The sequence below is a fragment of the Podarcis erhardii genome, assembly GCF_964252035.2.
Source record: "Podarcis erhardii genome assembly, chromosome: 14".
Taxonomy (NCBI): domain Eukaryota; kingdom Metazoa; phylum Chordata; class Lepidosauria; order Squamata; family Lacertidae; genus Podarcis; species Podarcis erhardii.
The window spans coordinates 30937075-30951950 of NC_138503.1; the positions used below are offsets into that span (position 1 = coordinate 30937075).

General features: G+C 48.2%; 1 protein-coding gene across 2 annotated transcripts in view; it reads right to left on the reverse strand.

Annotated features, from left to right (window-relative positions):
* The window catches only part of SLC5A11 (solute carrier family 5 member 11), a 25324-nt gene extending 11271 nt beyond the window's left edge, over window positions 1-14053 (reverse strand). Inside the window, exons 1-6 of one of the 2 annotated variants that reach the window (XM_081840642.1) lie at window positions 13935-14053; window positions 5302-5480; window positions 2885-2956; window positions 2134-2238; window positions 636-695; window positions 278-382 (exon numbers count right to left, since the gene is read on the reverse strand). In XM_081840642.1, the coding sequence (XP_081696768.1) occupies window positions 278-382; window positions 636-695; window positions 2134-2238; window positions 2885-2956; window positions 5302-5415 (456 nt within the window). In that variant the 5' untranslated portion in view covers window positions 5416-5480; window positions 13935-14053. Of the gene's footprint in view, window positions 1-277; window positions 383-635; window positions 696-2133; window positions 2239-2884; window positions 2957-5301; window positions 5481-7649; window positions 8239-13934 lie in introns of those variants that run through there. The other variant, XM_081840641.1, reaches the window with a different exon arrangement.
* Window positions 14054-14876: the final 823 nt, after the last annotated feature.

Below are 14876 nucleotides of genomic sequence, written 5' to 3' on the forward strand. Positions count from 1 at the left end.
AATGATTCTGTGTGCTCAAAAATACATGTAGCATCAAAGAATGGGTAGCAGAAGCAGGCTTTCCCCCAAAATCTTCCTCAGCCTTCAGTAACCTACACAATCTTAAATCCAGAATTCAGTTCTGTCTCCTTCCCTCCTTTCATCATTTGCCTGTCATTCAGAAGCCATGACAACATATCAGAAAGATTGAAAGGCAGAAAAGGTCACTTAGGAAGCCTCGATGGACCTACTCTTTCCAAGCCAATTCTGTTCTGTCTCCTCTCGTCTCCTTACTTACTGAGATTTTGGTGAATATATAGATAAACAAGTAGAGAATCGCTAGGAAGATTTGAATCCTTTTGCCCCCAAAGCGCCTCTGCAAATATTCTGGCATGGTTGTCACCTGGAAATGATAAGGCAGCATTGATGAAAAACAGCAAGAAAAGATTATTCGAAATCTAGGCAGTAATAACATCACAGAAATGGTACAGTCCCTTTTACCTCAGGAGGACAGGGCAGTGAGTTTAGGCTTTTTAAAGACTACAGTTCTGAGAAATGACATGATGCATAACTTGGCACATCCATTTCGGAACAGATTCCTGCTCTCTGAAAAAGTTGATGGGAAACAGTGGCCATGGTGTGGCCGGTGGACTCACCCCTGCTGCCACGTAGATGGGCAGAAACAGCCATGCCAGCACCAAGACACAGAACATGCCCTGTGAGGAGAAGCAGAGCCCAGGTCAGGAACAAAATAAGATGGATCCAACCAGAGAATCAACTGACATACAAAAGCTCTCTCTGGGTTGGCTTTGGGTCCACAGAGTGGCTGCATGTCCTACTTTGCAGAAGACAGTCCTCTGCTTGAAGGGCTGTCAGGTTTAAACATAAAGAAGCCAAAGATGAGAGAGAGGGTCCGAAGAAGTGGGGTGTATCTTGAACCTGCCCATCAAGAGGGAGCTTCTGGGCAGTAAACTGAGAAGGCCCTCAGTTCACCTGGGCACAGTCTGCCAAAAGATCTGTCTTGCCAGAGTGGTGCATGCACTAGTTTTCTCCTGCTTGGATTACTGCAATGCACTCTACATGGGGCTACCTTTGAAGGTGACCCAGAAACTACAACTAATCCAGAATGCGGCAGCTAGACTGGTGACTGGGAGCAGCCGCTGAGACCATATAACATCAGTCCTGAAAGACCTTCATTGACTCCCAGTACGTTTCCAAGCACAATTCAAAGTGTTGGTGCTGACCTTTAAAGCCCTAAACGGCCTCAGCCTAGTATACCTGAAGGAGCGTCTCCACCTCCATCATTCAACCCGGACACTGAGGTCCAGCTCTGAGAGCTTTCTAGCAGTTCCCTCATTGTAAGAAGTGAGATTACGAGGAACCAGCCTTCTAGGTAGTGTCACCCGCCCTGTGGAACACCCTCCCAAGGAAATAAACAACTATCTGACTTTTAGAAAACACCTGAAGGCAGCCCTGTTTAGGGAAGTTTTAATTTTTCATGTTTTATCACCATCATCATCATCATCATCATCATCATCATCATCATCATCTGTTGGGAGGCACACAGATGGGTGGGGTATAAATAAATAAATAAATTATTATTATTATTATTATTATTATTATTATTATTATTATTATTACAGTGGTGCCCCGCAAGACGAATGCCTCGCAAGACGGAAAACTCGCTAGACGAAAGAGTTTTCCGTTTTGGAGGTGCTTCGCAAAACGAATTTCCTATGGGCTTGCTTCGCAAGACGAAAATGTCTTGCGAGTTCCTGCGGGTTTTTTTTCCTTTCCCCCCCCTTTTCTAAGCCGCTAAGCCGCTTATCCGCTTATCCGCTTATCCGCTAAGCCGCTAAAAGCCGCTAAAAGCCACTAAGCCGCTAATAGCACTAATCCGCTAAGCCGTCTATGGGCTTGCTTCGCAAGACGAAAAAAACGCTAGACGAAGAGAATCGCGGAACGGATTCTTTTTGTCCTGCGAGGCACCACTGTATTATTATTATTATTATTATTATTATTATTATTATTATTATTATTATTATTATACCTGATGCACCACTACCAAGAAGGCCTCTGCCAGGTTCATGCCTGCCCCAACACACACACATTATCATCCTCAGGAGCAGGTTGTGCCGTAAATGTGATACTCACATTCCACTCATAAGCCGTAGCACCAATTCCAGACGCTGCCCCGGAGCCGGCCAGGCCAATGAAATGTCCGCTGCCGACATTACTGGCGAAGAGAGATGCTCCCACCTGGGAAGAGAGGTTGGGAGAGCCAGCTCAGTTCCTGCCCTTCCCAAGAGACCTAATCTTGCCTGACACAGAAAGGACTCTGCCCAGTTCCCCTGGAAAGGCTGTCAGGTTTCATTATGGGGACTGGTTCAGTTTCAGTTTCTTGTTTTTCCACTCTTAAGTTCAGTTCAACATGTTTCCACATCAGTGTGAAGTTATCTGTTTTTGTTTTCCAAAGCCCTCACAAAAACTTATCAGTGATTTAGTGTGCATTTCTCCCACTGTACACATTCTCTATGCAAAAGTCTATTCTGCACATTTTTGAGAAGTAATTTTCTCTAAGTGCAATTTTCACTGAAATGTGTGTTTTATACACACTTTACCCCTGTAGTGTATGCATTTCTGTACACATTCCTTGCCTGGGGTATTAGGGGAAGGTGGGGGACACATTGTGCTCCTGCTCTCAGCTCCCACCTGTCTGACCTCAACTAGAAGAGAGTTGTACCTGTATGAATAATCTCAATGCAGGGATGATACCTCAAAAAACCACCTTGAGGCTTTGAAGGCAGACAGAGGAATTTCTGCATTTCAACCCCTTTCCCAAACACATAGCAGATCCACTCTATAACAGACACCCCACCAAGACATCATAATGGAGATTGCTTACTGGCCACCAGACCATCTCGCCTCCAGCCAAAAAGTAGCCCTTCACAGTGCTTCGCTTGGTTTTCCACATGGACTGAGAGAGAGAGAGAGAGAGAGAGAGAGAGAGAGAGAGAGAGAGAGAGAAACGAGCAAGTCTAAAAAGCCTGAAGAGGCGGCAGTGAGTCACCCTCAACAACAATATCAGCAACAACCAGGCCTGCCCAAAACATTTTGGCGCCAAATGGCCACCAGGGAAGAATAGGTGAGTGAAGAGCTACATCAGTGACCGGGGGTGCGGGAGAGGAGACCAGCAGCACTCTGGGCAGGTGATTTTGATCCATGCGCAAAGAGTGTACAGTGGTACCTTGGGTTAGAGATGCTTCAGGTTATGCGTTTTCGGGTTGCACACCACGCCGAACTCAGAAGTACCGGAATGGGTTACTTCTGGGTTTTGGCGCTCGCGCAGAAACACTAAATCATGCTTTGCGCATGCACAGGAGCGCCGAATCGCAACCCGCGCGTGCGCAGACACAGCGCTGCGGGTTGCGAACGTGCCTCCCACATGGATCACGTTCACAACACAAGGTTCCACTGTACTTAGGTGCCCAAGGGAAGGAGTGATCAGATTTAGAACTTTGGACTCCTATGGCTCATTCTTACTTCTGTTTGTCCCGCCACTTTCCTCCAGGAAAACAATGTCTTTGCCACTGAATCAAATGTCAATCAGTTTTTCCAGGGACTGATGTTTGCTCCAATTCAGCAGTAAAGAGCAGGCTTTCCTGGAGAAAGCAGCAGCACAAACAGAAAACCACTAAGACCCGTGCTTTTTGGGCATGGGGCAAGCGAAGTGTGGACACACCCTGAGGCCGACTGCAAAGAGACAGAGTAGCTCATTGGGAGGGGATCTGCCTGGCATACAGAAGGTCCCAGATTCATTCCCCAATGGCATCGCCAGGAAGGGCTGGGAGAAACTCCTGCCTGAAACTCTGGGGAAATGCTGCCAGCCAGTGCTGAATACTGAGATGGGTTCTATTGGGACATCTGGGAATACCAAGGGTTCTATTGGGACATCTGGTTGGCCACTGTGAGAAGAACATAAGAAGATAAGCTGCTGCCGGATGAGTCCAGTGACCCATCTAGTCCAGCCTCCTGTTCTCACAGCGGCCAACCAGATGCCTGTAGGAAACCTTCAAACAGGATCCGAGATCAAGGGCCCTCTCTCTGTCTGTGGTTTCCAGAATCTGGAGCATAGCTGCCTCCAACTGTGGAGGCAAAGCACTGTCGCTGTGGCTAGTGACTATCAATAGCCCTGTCTTCCATGAATTTGTCTTATCCTGTTTCACGTCATCCAGGTTGGTGGCCATCACTGCCTCCAGTGGAAGCGAGTTCCATAGTTTAACTATGCATTGCTGGACTAAATGCCCCCCCCCTTTTGGGGGGGCTGATACATCAACCAGGCTCTTCTTAGATTCCCATGGGCATTTTCCGGAGAGCACTAGACTGTGGTTTCTATTGGCAGAGGCAGGGAGGCTTACGGCTGGGAAGGCAACCAGGAAGTGTTTGGGCCAGTTGCATGTGGGAATTGTTGGCAGCATGACAAAGCAGGAAGTGAACTACCTTGACTCATCAAGTTGCTCAATCACACCTGGAGGGAGACATGAATGAATGGAGTGCTTGCATTGCTTGCTGGGTATGGAATCTGGGCCAAGGCTGGTGGCAGATTGCCCTGGCAGAGGGTGCCAGGAGCTAAGAATAACTAGTTCTAGAATCTGTCAATAAGGGGTAAGAGTCATATTTTGACAAATTTCGACAACAGCGAGAGTATGTCTATCCTAGTAACGAATGACTTCATGGAATTATGATGGTTCCTGGATGGCTGCTGCCAGTCAGTGTAGACAATAAGGAGCTACATGAACCAAGGGTCTGACTCAGTATAAGGCAGCTTCCTATATCAGAGGAAGGGCTGTAACTCTATGGCAGAGCATCTGCTTTGCACCCAGAAGGTCCCAGGTAAGGCTGGGAATGATTCATGTCTGACATCCTGGAGAGCTGCTGCCAGTCAGTGCAGACAGTACTGAACAAGATGGACTCAGTATAAAGCCAGTGTGTGTAGTGGTTAGAGTGTTGGACTAGGAGCTGAGAGACCAGGGTTCGAAACCCTGCTCAGCTATGAAGCTCACTGGGTGACCTTGTGGGCCAGTCACTGCCTCTCAGCTCAACCTACCTCACAGGGTTGTTGTGGGGATTAAATGAGGAGGGGGAGAAATATGTATGGCACCTTGAGCTCCTTGGAGGAAAAGGAGGGATATAAATGCAATGCAATGCAATAAAAAATAAAATAAAATAAAATAGCTTCCTAAGTTCCCTTTGGATCTCTGCACCCATATGGAGACATTGTCCCTCAACTGAACAGAACAATCAAGGAAACGTCTTTCTTACCCACAATCCAACAGCCAAAACAAATACAAAGTACAGAACCAGGACAACAATATCCACAGCCTCCAAGCTCTGTTGGGGGAAGGCAGGAGGCAGAGTGGTTGTGCTTGGCTCCATTGCCGCTTGGATCTCCTGGGCACCCTTCCTTCCTTCCTTCCTTCCTTCCTTCCTGGTATGTTTATCTGGCCAAGAGAGAGAGAGAGAGCAATATATAACAAATGTGTAAGGATCTTGAGCAACATCTGCTGCCCATCAAATTCCCCTACTCGGAGGTCACTCTTGAAGTCCCTGTAGATGCAAGAGGAGTAAAAACATTTTGTTGCGACTGGAAGGTGAGCAACTCAATTGACGGAAAATGCAAAACCAAACTGCTCCGAGGTGGGTAGTTTCCTGGTTCCATGGGGAAAACAGAATCCTGGAAGGAGGATCTAGTCTCTAGCATGCAGAGGGAGAGAAGTTGACTGTAATTGGGAGGTAATCCACTTTGAGTTCAGTCACACTGTGCCAACCATAACAGTCAGATCAAAGGGATTGAGCAAGAAGGACATCTATAGTCCAACCCATGGAAGCTACCTCATTTGCATCCCAGCTTCCTGGAGCCAACAAGCAAGGGTGGATTTTAAGAATTATTTTCCCATGTGGTGGAAGTAAGCAAGGCCATGTCTGTTGCTGCTGTTACCCCTATTTCAATTTAGTAGTGGCTTGCAATAGAAAAAGCCTCTATGTGTCTTACCAAACCTAGAATCAAAGAGTTGTAGAGTTAGAAGGTACCCCAAGGGTTATCTAGTCCAACCCCCTGCAATGCAGGAGTCTCAGTTCAAGAATCCCTGGCAGGTGGCCATCGAGCCTTTGTTTAGAAACCTCCAATGAAGGAGAGTCCACCACCTTCTGCGGTGGCCCGTTCCATTATTGAGCAGCTCTTACTGTCAGAAAGTTATTCCCAATGCTTAGTCAGAATCTCCTTTCTTGTCATTTGAATCATTGGTTCAGATCCTCCTCCCCCAAGGGGATGCCAAGAAGCTTTTTCTGGAAGATGCCTGAGTCCATTGCTTAGGTTGGTTGGCATCCTTCTGAGTAGAAAGTATTGGGTTAGGAGGCTCAGTGGTCTGGAAGAATTGGGCTGCAAACCAGCGATAGCTCAGTCAGTAGACCATGAGACTCTAGATCTCACAGTCATGGGTTCAAACTCAACGTTGGGCAAAAGATTCCTGCATTGCAGGGGGGTTGGACTAGACCTCATGGTCCCTTCCGAATGTACAAATCTATGATGAGGCGGCCCTCCAGATGTTGTTCAGTTCCAGCTCCCATCAGCCAGCAGACTCCATGGTCAGGGATGACAGGAGGTAGCCATCCAACAACATCTGGAGGGCCACAAGTTCCCCAACCCTGCTCTAGACACACCATCAAGTCCCCTTCTTTCCGGGTAAGGCTCAGTTCAGTGGGAGAGCATCTGCACTGCCTACAGAAGGTCCCAGGTTCAACCCTTCAGGGAGGACATCTGCCAGTCACTGTCAGCAGGTAACCCCTAGCCACTTTTATATTATTCCTGCATTGCAGGGGGTTGAACTGGATGGCCCTTGGCATCCCTTCCAGCTCTACAGTTCCAATATTCTACTACTTTTCCTTCAGGATGTGGCCTTTCTGCAATGTATGTCTTTGTCCATTTGCAGCAGTGCCTTCTCCCCGGTGCTCCCAAGGCGGAGTCACCTGCAGAAGACTTAAAGGACCTCAACTCATGGGCCCAGGATCTTAGCAGCTGGTGCTTTGGGCCATTTGGCTCAACAAAGGTTTTTCATGACTGTTCTCAAGGGAGGTGGTGGGGGGCCTGAGTCGCTTCCTGATGTGGGGTCCCCACAGCAAACATCTCAAGCCCCTAAGCAGTGAGGTTAAGAGAAGGTCAGAGTTCCTTTCTTAAGCACTGGGACCCTTTGATATCATGATGCACAGATCCCTTCATGTGATCAATTTCAGTTTCTTGTTTTTCCAATCCTAAATTCAGTTTGCTGCATTTCCACATTGGTTTGCAAACTACTTCTTTTTAAAAAAAAAAGAAAAGAAAAAGTAGCCCATTACACATTTGTCTTTATTTGGGCAAGCAATTTCTCCTGATATAATTCATTTTTGTATATTATGCTCCGTCCCTAATATGGTTATTCTTGTGCACACTTTCCTTTCATACATGTTGCTTCCTTCCCTCCCATGTTCTCTTTCTCTCTCCCCCCTCCTCCATTGGCCGGGAAACTGCATCTCAACCTTTGGAGAAGCCCAGATTTCATAGGATAGCTGTGCTTTAGGGTTTGCCTATTAGAATGCAAAGAAACCTGGATGTCTGCCAGGAAGAGAACACTTACTGTGGGACACGCTGGTCTGGGTCAAGCCAATGGAACGCCAGTCAGAGCCTTTGGGGCCTTCGCTGTGCCCAGGTGTTGGAGCAGCAGCCTGGGGGAGGAGGAATCTTCTGAGGCTGCTGCAGAAGCCAAGCTGCCCTGCTCTGTGTGGGAGCCCTGGGAGTAGACAAACACGTTCTTCCGCTTGGTTCTAAGGTGCTCACTGTAGAGAGCGGGAGGCAAGGAGCCAGAGGAATACCTTTCAGGTGGGTGTCACTTTCTCGATTGGCCAAATGCCTGCTTTTCACAGGAGCTCCACTTCCTCTAGTTCTTCTTAAAGATGCTGACTCTAGAGAAGCAGGGCAATTCCACTGCCTCCCAGCTGCCTTTGGCCCTCCTTCAACAGACACCTTGCAGCAGCCGTGCCATATGAACTGCTTTCATTCCAGAGTTGCAGCTTTAAGAACTTGGTGCTGGAGCTTGCTTTCCTTCTTCCTCTACCCTCCCCGTCCCCTTTTTCTTGTGTGCTGTGTCTTTTTAGGTTGAAAGCCTACAAAGGGTAAAGGACTCTCACTCCTACTGATCTTTGTAAGCCACCCAGAGAGCCCTTCTTGGCTTTTGAACAGGGTAGAAAATATGCTCTGAATAAATAAACAAAGGAGCATCTAAAATGCTGTGGGGCATGGAGCCTGCAGGGCTGAAGACTTTTGGGAAGGGTGCCAGAGAAATTGCCTGACATCATTACAGTACAACCCTTACAATATCCGACAGAGGAAAATAGATCCATTTGATTTGCATGTCACGAAGAAGAACAAGTTCTTTGAGGATGCCAGGCATAATCGGTAAGAATGGAGCTATCTCCAATGTCCAGAAGCAGGAGAGAAGCAAGAGGCTGGTGAGTTCTGGTGCACCAGCAGGAAATGCCTATATTTTCAATGAGTTCCTCTAAAACAGCCTTGCCCAACCAGGTGCCCTCCTGCTGTTTTGGACTACAATTCTACAATCTAACGTGATACTCATTCTGTTCCCATGAGCTCTGGGTATCTGACCGCACCCAAAATATATTGTGCTAGATTAACTTCAACATATAGCTTGTCTGTGACACACACAAAGCACATTTTCCTGCTGAAACGTTTTAAATGTGGGCTTAATTCTCATCAAGCAGCATCACACACCTTATCTTCACTGTCAAGCAATGGGGTGTCGCTGTTGCTGTTGCTGTTGCTGTTGCTGTTGTTGTTTTAAAAAGTCTCTTGTTCCAAGCAGCATACAATTATTTAACAATTATCTAGAGGGGTGGTTTGACATGAAAGATGGAGCTAGCCTGTTTTCTGCTGCTCAGAAGGAGACCTCAAGCCAACCTATTCCAATTACCAGAAAGGAGATTCCAGCTAAACATTAGGAAGAACTTTCTGACAGTAAGAGCTGTTCAACAGTAGAATGGTAGACTCTCCCTCTTTGGAGGTTTTTAAACAGAAGTTGGGTGGCCACCTCTTAGGGATTCTTGAGCTGGGTTTCCTGCATTATAGGGGGTTGGATTTGATAACCCCTTGGGGTCCCTTTCAACTCTATAATTATATGATTGTGTGAGTTAACAGCAGAAGAGAGGAATAGCATGCTGTGAGCTCTACGTACATGGAGAGTGTGATCTAAGACGGGCATCATTCGAATAAACCCAAATTGTTTATGCACGATGCAGCACATACCAGCCCAGCAAGGAGAAGTTAGCAAACAAACTGAGTGCATATCAGGTACAAAGTAAGCACTAGAAGTGTATGCAGGAAGGAAGGTTCAATTGTGACACTACTTCAGGTAACAGGCCACTTCACCTCAGAAATATGCCACCCACTCTCCCTTGGAAAAATCCAAAACCTTGAAAGATTCCACATATGAGGAAATCAACAAATGCCTACAACTTTTTAAACTTATTGTGGGACAAAGGATCAGGCCAAGAAACCACAGCAAGAGCAAAGAGTTAAAAGCTCTCTCCCCAAATGCTGCAATACGGTAATTCATTGCTGATGTAAAAATTAAGCAAAGAAGGGCCAGTCGCCTGTTGCCTGGGCCTGATGGGGATTGCAGCCCAGAACATTTGGCATGTGCCGGGTTGGCAAAGCCTGTCCCAGGCTAATGAGGCCTGCCTGAATATGGGGCTCACGTGGGGCAAGAAATAAAACAACTACCCCTTGCAAAGTTAGTCTAACGTTTACAGGCAAGGGTCTGTGCTTGTTGGGGAGGCAGCTGTCATTCCAATTTGGTGGGGTTGGGGTGGAAAGCTCCCAAGGTACTTTTCAGAAGCCTGTGGAGACCCCCATACAAAGCGTAGCCAGAGCTCATCATAAGAGCCCAGCAAGTTGTGGGAAGCCATTCTCCTGTAGGGACAGGGCATTGATGGGCTCTTTGCCTGGAGTACCAAGTCCCAGTGGCAATTTCTTCCAGCAGAGGGAACCAGTAGTCTGGCTATCCTACTTCATTGCCCAAACTGGCAAGGGGTTTCCCCACCCACCCACTTTGAAATCCCCATCCTTGATGCTTTGACCAAGACGGCTTTTGTCTCCTTGCTTAGCGCCAGCATGGTGTAGTGGTTAGAGCATCAGACTAGAACCCAGGAGACCAGGGTTCAAATCCCCACTTGGCCATAAAGCTCACTGGATGACAATGGGCGGGCCAGCCACTGCCCCTTGACCTAACCTACAGGGTTGTTGTGTGGGATTAAGTGAGGAGGGGAGAGCCCCTGTACACCACCTTGAATTCCTTGCGGGGAAAGGACAGGCACAAAATAAAAAAATAATTGCACCAAAGGTGGATGGGTCTGAACCATCCCGTTTGCAGCTGCGTTTAAAAGCCCACAATGCTCTCTGGAGCTCAGGGCAAAAGTCTGTGCATCCCCAGTGAAATACCCAGGCCGGGAAGCCTTTGAGATTGCTAGCACCCCTTCCCCACCCTTCTCCCCTCCTAAATTCCATTGGTGAAATCCACGTCCTGGAATTGCCTCCTCCTTGTGACTTGAAGAAATGGAAAGTTTAGGACTTTTTTGTCCATTCCGATCACAGTCTTGTTCTGCTCAGTTCCCTTGGCACCAGGCGCCTGCCCTTTGCTGGGTTGGAGGCGGGCAGTTCTTTCCGGAGAACAACCAGCGCATTGAAGCGGCTCCATTGAAACCAGCCCAGAGAGAGCCAGCAGACCATGTGGCTGGCCCATTGCCACCTCCGAACCGGGTCTGATGCTCCTCGCCATTCTATTTACGGTTTTTGCATTTGCAGCCCCGCTGGATCTAGAGCTAAAGGCGCCCCCAGACCCACCCGTAAGAATCCTCCACGTGATCCGACACAAGCCGTGAGCAATGAGGGGACTTACCCTGCACCTTTGGGTTTCTTTCTCCTGTCACCCTCGATGCCGCCAGCCTCTTGCCAATCCAAGAGACGGCTTAAATATTGCCAGCGGGCAGACGGGGATTTGCCAATGGGTCTGTTTTACATTTTCACGAGGCGTGAGAGGAGAAATTTATAGGCAGAGCCATTCAGTTCATTGGAGGCCTGCTTGCTTTGTGTTGATGTGGCTTGCAAGAAGGACGGCCGCGTTGTTTCCTTATCAGGGGTTTGGGGGTCAAACTCCAAAGTGTATCATTCCCCCACCTTCCAGAAGGCAATCATTGGAGGAGAGATGGAGAGAGGGAGGGAGGGAGGGAGGGAGGGAGGGAGGGAGGGAGGGAGGGAGGAAAAAGTGAATCGAATGCCAGAGATAAAGAGGAAAGTTGATAGAGAAGTGTTCATCCCAGTCCCATCATAATACTAGAACCCAGTGGCAGTGGCGTAGCGTGAGGGGTGCAGGGGGGGCAAGCTGCACCGGGCGCAACATCTGGGGGGGGCGCACTCGCCGCCTCCGGAGTCGCCGAATTGCCTCAGGCGCAGGCTGTAGCAGAGCCCCATGGCAGCAGCCCAGGCAGCAGCAAGAAGAAGCTGGCAGCGGTGGCAGGTTAGGGGCTAGGGGCACAAATTACTTGCCTTGCCCCGGGTTAGGGGGTGCAAATTACTTGCCTTGCCCCTGGTGCTGACAACCCACGCTACACCGCTGCCCAGTGGGGTCATCCAAGGAAGCTTAATGACAGAAGACCAGGAGAACAAGAAGTCCTTCTTTATGGAGCACATAGTTCCCACTAGAAGGAGTGATGGCCACCAAATTGGATGGCTTTAAAAGAGAGTTTAGCAAATTTGTGAAGGAGAAGACACTTCTCCAAGGCTACTAGCCACTGACTATGTTCTGCCTTGGATCAGAGGTGGTATGTCTTCCTTACAAGAAAGGAGAATCCAACTAAATATTAGGAAGAACTTTCTGTGGTTAAGAGTCAATGGTCTGACTCAGTGTAAGGCAGGCCCCGATGTTCCTTAAGGGAAGGGTTGTAGCTCAGAGGCAGAACATCTGCTTGGCATGCAGAAGGTCCCCGTTTCCAAGTAGAGCTGGGAATCCTTCCTTGTCTGAAACTCTGGTCTGAAACTTCTCTCACTCCTCTGTGTTGTTTGTCCTATAAGTTAGCTTGGTCTTATTTTGAATGCACTATAAATCATAACATAACAATCAAAAGAAGCCTGTTTTGATGAAGAGATTGTGGCCAGGCAGCAAAGCGTGTTGAGAAGTCATTGTCAAAACATTGTCAAAATATTGTCAAAACACAGGTGCCACCCCCTCCAGTTTTGCACCAAACATTTTCCCCCAAACAGTCCTTTCTTTTCACACAGGCAAAGCTGGCACAATACCTGTGCCCAGTAACCTGCATCTCAAAAGAAGAGGAAAAGGGACACAGTAAGGCATCTTCACCTTGAAACACTGAGGCACCTGGGTCAGTTTTTTTATTCCAACATTTAAATTCTAAGCAGAATTCTGAAAAAGACTTGCTACCAAACCATTTGACTTGCTGGCAGAGGGTGAGTTGCAGTCAGGCTGTTCCTATTTAACTGGTCCATGAAATGAAGCAAACTGGGCTGTGGCCTCATTGCAGCCAACACAAATGCAGACGACGATGTATTGGAGCCCTCCAGAAATAATACAGTCGACTCACAACTTGCTTGCACGATCGATCACAGCTTTACGTACTTGGCAGCCGGCCAGCATGAAATTGCACAAATTAAAGGTGCACAAACTGGAGAGCTTGGAAGATCTCTCTGTGCCAGGTTTTCCCACTGCAGAAAAAGCTTTAAAGTTCTTCTTGGTTACTGGGTTTTGGGGAGGTCTTGTGCAGACTCCAAGAGGCTCCCGTGAAATTTGATGGGAGCCTCCTAGAGCCCGATAAGCGAAGTGGAGCGCTTAAAAGCTCTCTGGCTTGTGTAGGGGGCAAGGCACACTGGCTTCAGAAAGGTAGGGATGGCCCCATGGGGGCAATTCCAGGGGTTTTCTAGCTGTACTCAATTTTGGCTTTATGCACAATTCCTGGAATGTAACCCCCAACAAGCAAGTTGTAATTATACTCCTCCAAAGGAGACTGGGCCACTACATACATTCTTCCATATGAACCTGCCCTGGGCTCTGAAATCTTCAGGTGTGGCCTTTCTCTCAGTCCTCCGAGTGTCACAGGGGACATGGGAGTGTTGGCAGGGACATGTGAGAGGGCCTTCTTGGTAGCTGCTCCCAGACTTTGGAACTCCCTCCATAGAGAAGCCAGGGATGAAAATGTAATAAATAAATACAAATAAAAGCATAAATAGACATCAAAAAACATCTCTATCCAGTTGTGATAGAGCAGCTGCTTAGGATGGAGGGTTTCTGGAGATCTCCGTCTTCCTATGGGGCAAGTGTGGCTGGCCCTCAAAGTACCCATTGCAAAGGTTCAGAAGGGAGTCAATGTAGAACAGGATTCATGACTCCGCCAAAGAATTCTGGGAGTTGCAGTTTCTTAAAGATGCCGAGAGTTGTTAGGAGGCTCCCTATGTCCCTCAGAGAGTTCCCCGGGAAGAGGAGTTGATAGCTAAACCACCTTGGGAATTGTAGCTCTGGGAGATCAATAGGTATCCTTAGCAAACTACAGCTCCCAGAATTCTTTGGGGGAAGCCGTGGCTGTTTAAAGTAGAACCAGAAATCTTTAAATGTGCAGTGTAAATGGAGCTTGACTCCCTCTGGGGTTTCGGGCAGGAGACATTTCCAGCCCTTACACAGAATGCCACTGGGGATTGAACCCAGGGCCTTCTGCATGCTGAGCAGGTGCCCTGCCACTAAGCTCCACCCCTTCACTGCAACGTATACATCTTGGGGGAAACCCATCGCCTCCCACCCTCAGTGGTTGCATACTTGAAGAAGGATTGACCAAAGTTTACCCACCAGTGGAAGCACCATCATCCTCTTGGGACAGAAGAGCAGCTGATAAGGCTCCATAGCAAAAGCTGAGCTGACTGGGCACTCCAGAACTCTCTTCTCTCTCCTTTGGCGTTTTTCATTGCTACACCGTCCTCCATCAAGACAAGTGAAAGCTGGGCCTCAGTTGCCTTGCCACCCTCTTGCACAAAAGAACAGCCGCCCCATCCCTGGGCATTGTGCCCAAAGTGATCTCAGGGCATCACACGAGCCATTGTGCCACCCTACCCCTGCTCCCCTTTCGGGGCCGGTGGGGGCAAGAGGGGAGTTAAGATCTTCACAAAGCCTTCATCTGCAGTTGCAGACATTTTTGCTGGGAGCTGCTTTTTAGGCAATTGCTAAATGTTGGCACTCTGCAGGAGGTTTTGTCAATAGACTCGTGGTTTACTCAGATGTGGTTTGTTGCTCTGGCTGAGAAATTGACGTGCCAGGTCAGGGCAGCCAGAGGCAAGACGAGACTTTTATCCTTGCACAACACCTGGGCTTAATCCATCTCCCATATGAGATGCAACGATCAATAAAGACAACTTCCCCACACCCATGGAAACAGCTGGAGAGACCTAGTGGACTAGAGTCTTTAATATGCATTATGAGTAGGTTCTAAGTTGTGGATCTATTCTGAAGGAAATCAGCCCTGAGTGCTCACTGGAAGGACAGATCCTGAACTGAGGCTCCAATACTTTGGCCACCTCATGAGAAGAGAAGACTCCCTGGAAAAGACCCCGATGTTGGGAAAGACTGAGAGCATAAGGAGAAGGGGACAACAGAGGACAAGATGGTTGGATAGTGTTCTCGAAGCTACCAGCATGAGTTTGACCAAACTGCAGGAGGCAGTGGAAGACAGGAGTGCCTGGCATGCTCTGGTCCATGGGGTCACGAAGAGTCAGACATGACTAAACGACTAAACAA